Here is a 5,669-nt window from a genome sequence, read left to right on the forward strand (position 1 = left end):
AAAATGAGGCTGTCTACTGCGAGTGCCAACTCTTCTTCAGTATTTGCATTATCTTATGCCATGTTCTTTATTATGAACATAAAACTGACTGTCTGTATCAAAGTCAAGACTATGATGGTGTTAAATATTTTTGCATTGGCAACATATAGGCCTAAACAAAATCACAAAATATTAATTGTGCTGACAATTAATTCACACAATTTTCTCACGTACTCACTGTTATGATAGGCCTAATGTCAATAGACAGATGAAACAGTGGTCTAATAGCTGATGCTATGTTTTCACTGCACATCACAGCTTTCAAGAGGGCTTTTTTTACATTTTCAGAGTGTGCATTGTGTGAATGTGCATTTTAATATGTACAACCATAAAACATAGCCGGTTGTCAAACTTGAACAAAATAATCTCCAACATGGACCTTAACCTGCTGTAACCCTGCTGTCCAAAGCCCTTGCATCTTACAGTAGCCATTGTACTGTAAGATGTGCGGTCACAAGTTGCGACACGAAGAGGGAATTCCGATGGGGATTTGAGCCCTCACACAGAGCCTAAGAACCAGCGCAGTCCCCCTGGCAGAGGCCAGCAGCCTTATTTAATTGGACCTGCAAAGATCGCAAGCAGCAGCAGCAATCCGGCCGGAATAGTGAAGCATTGTTCAGTCTTGTGAAAGAGCGATCAGGTCAGAGAGAGTGCTTTGGACTTTGCTACTTCAGTGCAATGCAATGAAATGTCCTATTGTGTTCGGGGTCTCTCACTCTCACACAAACGGCCATGTGGGCTGTAGCTACTCTTTGGTTGAAAGGGAAGGCTTGTTGGGGGGGGGTACTGATTCTGAGAGAGCGAGTCAGTGAACTGCCCAGTATGCAAAGATGATGGCTCTGGGGATGGGAACAGGGAACTGAGCTGCTGTCTGTTCTCTAAGGAGTCCCAAATGAGCTCCAGAAACTTTTCTGTACCAAAATGCTTTTTTTTCCCGTCTGCTAGGTCCTCTAAGAGAGTAATAGACTGACAACCAGATAAGATGATGCCAAGAGCATAGAGATGGAGACATGTGCTGATGATGTCACAGGATGCATCGGCCTGAACGAACAAGCACAGTGTAAACAGATACGTGTTGCACTTGTATATATTTAAAAAAATCAAAGCTCAACTCAAAGCTTAGCCAAGCATCTTGCTCTCAACAAAGTCAGTCAATTGTTGCCTCAATGCTGTAAAAGCCACAGCATTGTGATTCCACACAATTGTTTCAAGCTTATATTTCAATCTAAAAAAGCCAAGTCTGTAGCAGTGTGCCTTGTCAGGCCCCTCAGGTTTTAGAGAAGCCAAAGAAAATAACAACCACATCACACTAACATCAAACATCACACTAATGTTGTTGCTAAAGAAAGCTCTTTGTTTTGGCCAATTTTTACACCTTAATCAAATCCAGCCGTGTAAGTGCTCCAAATAAGTAGCCCGAAGAAGGAAGGACTTATTAATGACTTAGTAATGCTACACGGATCCATTGACTTTCACTAGCTTAGCGACATGCTCCCTCTTGTCTTAAAACAAGACAACGGCTTACATGAAAAATAAGACACTTTACCACCTATATAAACCCTGGCCAACGATTTTAGCTGTATTAAGCCCCAAAATAGTGGCATACCCCTTTAAGAGCTGAAATGCTTCTGGCCATGTAATCACACTAAAAGGATTGTCTAATATAATGTGTATAGAACTTCAAAGTGTTTTCAAAATCCTCCATGGTATTAAACTACATACAGTATCATAGGCTATTGCATTGTATGTCAAGGTTAAATTATTGTAATTGGTTGGTAAATGCATAGTGATAGTTAATACAACCCCTTGTTCCTCTATGCGCTTGGTGAGTATGTGTGTCATGATTAAAACATGTGGGAAAGGAATTAAAGTTCTTTCCTCTAAGTTCGGGACATTTTATCCATGTGAATCCACAAGTATGAGGACCTGTATATTCTGTGGTTTGGATACAGTAGTAGATACAGTAAATAGGTTAAAATATATAACCAGAATTTAAGTTTAAAAAATGGATGTCCAAAATTATGTTAAAAAGAAAAAGTTGAAAGGGAAAAAAGCATTGTAAAAGAGACACTGACATATGTAGAAGTCTGTTTGTTATGACTTTGGAACAGTAGCATGACAGAGGCCCACAGGAAGTTGAGAAAAGGAAAACAAGTGGGCTGCCAACACAGTATTTCCCTGCACTCTGCATAGTCTGTTATTGAAATCATGACTTTGTTATTCTATATGGGGGAAAAGTTCTGTAACGCCAACGCTGACTCCCTTGAATGGGTTCCCTGGGGTAGATATGGGGTGGAAACAATGGTTCTGGCTGCCCTCAGGTCCCACACAGACACTAACTGCTCTTCCATACAATTTATTTTGTGCCAAGACAGCTAATATTTCAGGCTCTACCCATGGCGTAGCGCAGATGCCCGGCAGCCATTCTCGGTGCATCTGTGTCCTAGAAGAGCCATGATCCCATGTCCTGTTTGGGAGAGTCCCGAGCGAATCAGGGTGAGTGAGAGATCAAATGATATTGTGTCTGCACTGTCCTGTGGTCATATTTTTCAACGCAACACACACACACACACGTCACATTCAACTCCGCACATCCATGTCACCGCCACAGATTGCTGCGCCGGTAGGAGAGCCTGAACAGCTGCATCATGTGAGTGGCCAGCTGCATTATCTTAATTACCAGATGGACGGGAACAAAGTTGGCGTGGAATTACCATTTCTCTCTCTCTCTCTCTCTCTCTGTGTGTCTCGCTTGGGCTGTTCACAGAGCCGGACACACGCGTAAGTAAGCGTCAGCTCTTAACGTACGGCCAACTGACTCTGAGCCCAAGCACAGCCAAACTCCAGTAACAAGTGCGGCGGCACATGAGCACGTGCTCAGAAAGTGGCCACAATTCCAGCAAAAAAAACAAAACAAAACAAAACACTGCAATGCTTGTTGCCATTATCAAAAGCCCCCACACAAGAGGGGAATGTTTGGGGGAGGCTGAAAAAAAGTGGCACATAATGTTGCTATTTAGCACTCATGTGACTGTGTGCATACATCAAGAGCAGGGAACACAGGAGGGGGGGGGGGACACAACTTGAATGAACGACCATTTTTCAATAGTATCAGTTCACTGGTCAGATGAAAGCATTTCTACAAAACACACCAAAGAAAGAGAGAAAGAAAGACAGATAGTCTACTGAAATGAGTCACAATACAATGCCCAAACTCATGATCCAACAGCAAGGAATTTGCAAACCCCTTCATCTATTTTTTTCTGTGAATGCAATGCATTATATTCACCCGATCAGCAACTGTCGCTTGAGAGGAAATCTATCTGAAATTCAGAGGAAGCGAGGGAATATATCTGCACTGCTTATGCATGCATGCGGGCGGCCATGTGCCTGGCTACAGATGCTGCTAGCTGGTCTCATTGTTTTCACTGAGGCAGACCTCTTGCACCTGGTCACATAAGCCAATGACTTCAAAGGGGACCAAGGGTATGTGGAACAATGTGAAACTTGTGAGAATGCTTTCCTGTACCACTGAGGCAGATGAGGTTGTTTCCTGTCATTCATGTGCTGTTTCCATGGCAGCCTGCACTGCTTTCCTCCAACCTGTTTATTCTGTGGCAGCCCTGAGCCACAGACCGCCACCGGCCCGGGGTTCGACTGCAATGTGATTGTTGGTCAAGGGAGAATAGAGAAAGGCGCATCTGGGGTGAATTTCTCAAAACCAAAGTTGCTTACTACATTAGCTACTTTGTTGTTTTCAATTCATTTTCCCATTGGCAACTACCGAAGTTGCTAACAGGCTAACAACTTCTCTTTTGAGAAACTCACCCCTGCTCATGTTACAGACATGTGGCACAACACTGATACGAGCTTCAGTGTTTCACTTGGGAGCTTTCCATTGGGGTGTCAACCTTGGGCTTGTTACATAAACATACTGAATGAATGCCAAGTTTTTTTAAAAAAACCTTAAAAATAGCTGGATTTCTGCCAATCAAGAAAGTCTTGCAGTAGCACAGCAAAATCAGTGTAAAGATCCCTTATCAATAGCTTTCACATATTGATTTCAAACACGCATGATCAACCTACTAATTGGGCGACTAAAAAAGTGGACTGTGCTGTTCATAATATATTTAGGCAAGTGCTCCTGTCTTAGACACTCACACTCATACTCTCAGTGCAATATCATCCACTTGCAGGTATATTTCACTCAATGCCAGCAGGAGTACAAGAGACATTACCACTAGTACAGATTTCCACACAGTTGGTACAGTACTATGAGCAGGGCTGGACTGGGGGAGAAAATCAGGCCGGGCATTTTCAGCAAAGACCATTCCGCCAGAGACAGTGAAGCTTGTGACAACATTTTTAGTCATCTATTACGAGCTATTTTGACCACAACAGCTAAACTTAATATTTAATTCTGAGTCAGAGAGGTCTGCTGTAGTGGCATGAGGACTGATACCACTACATTGAGGGGAGGACCAGGCGACAATCATCAACAGTCCACCTGGCAAATGCCCTGTATGCCCCAAGGCTAATCCAGCTATGACTATGAGCATCCTCCAGAGAGTTGCTGGATGTGTCCACCTAAGACAGGTAAACTAAGATGCCATTCAGACACATAATCCACTTCATTCTTCATCTGCCAAACAACCCCATATCAATCTTTATTAAATATCTGTAATACTCTTCATAATGTGATTAAGGATTAGGCTATGTTACCCCACAATACTAAATGGAACACAAAACAAATCAGTAGCATTGCTTCTGAATAGATATCAAACTCCACCTGTTCCTAAAAAGTTCGGTGTTCAACGTTGGCATTCACTAAAAATCAGCGTTTCTCCTTACTATTTTGCAACAGCGCAAGCAACAAGTGTTAGAGCACTGGTTTCACAAGTTGGAGAGGTTTATCAGCCGTCATCACGACCAGCAATTTAACTCGGGAAATGATGATAAACAATGAAAAAGTATGACATACCCATCTGAAGCTCTTGGTCTGAGTAGTTAAGTTCTCTCAGTGTTGGATTTAAGTGTGCACCCTACAAGCATCCACTGGAAGGCAAAGTGGGTCGCGGCCGGCAGGCAACGGGGATAAGACGACGTCACTAAGACTGGACTGCGGGTGGGGGTGTAGGCTACTTCTGAGGGAAGAGGTCTGTCTGGGCGGAATCAATGGTGGTCCTGTGCTGCTGAATAAATTTGGTTTCAAATCCACGACACAAATCCAGCAAAAGTGAAGTCTTTCTAGCGGTTTGCATGATGTGAGCGCATTTTGTCGTGAAACACTTCAATCAACTTCATTGGAAGTGCCCAATGTGGCCCGCCACCGATGATTTCCCCTCTACCCCTGTCTTTTTCTTTCCAGTAACTTGTTGCTCTTGTGACTTATTCACATTGATTTATCTACTCAACATAGTTGTCCAGACTGATTGAGTTGATGGCCTGAAACTAACATCACAAACCCATACATGATGGATTGGCATAGCTTTATCATAGTGATGGTCTAGCAACCGGTTCCTCGATTACTGCCCAAGGTGCTGAATACATTATAGGAAAATATTGACCTGGGAAAGAATGCATTCATTCATGCATCCATGGACATCAAGATATTTTGTGTGAAGGTAACT

General features: G+C 43.0%; 1 protein-coding gene across 1 annotated transcript in view; it reads right to left on the reverse strand.

Moving 5' to 3' along the window:
• The window catches only part of gpm6ab (glycoprotein M6Ab), a 75,934-nt gene extending 70,818 nt beyond the window's left edge, over positions 1-5,116 (reverse strand). The window contains exon 1 of the mRNA XM_063193013.1: positions 5,021-5,116. Coding sequence (XP_063049083.1) covers positions 5,021-5,024 — 4 coding nt within the window. The 5' untranslated portion in view covers positions 5,025-5,116. The remainder of the gene's footprint in view (positions 1-5,020) is intronic.
• Positions 5,117-5,669: the final 553 nt, after the last annotated feature.

Source organism: Engraulis encrasicolus, unplaced genomic scaffold (genome assembly GCF_034702125.1).
Source record: "Engraulis encrasicolus isolate BLACKSEA-1 unplaced genomic scaffold, IST_EnEncr_1.0 scaffold_27_np1212, whole genome shotgun sequence".
Classification (NCBI taxonomy): Eukaryota; Metazoa; Chordata; class Actinopteri; order Clupeiformes; family Engraulidae; genus Engraulis; species Engraulis encrasicolus.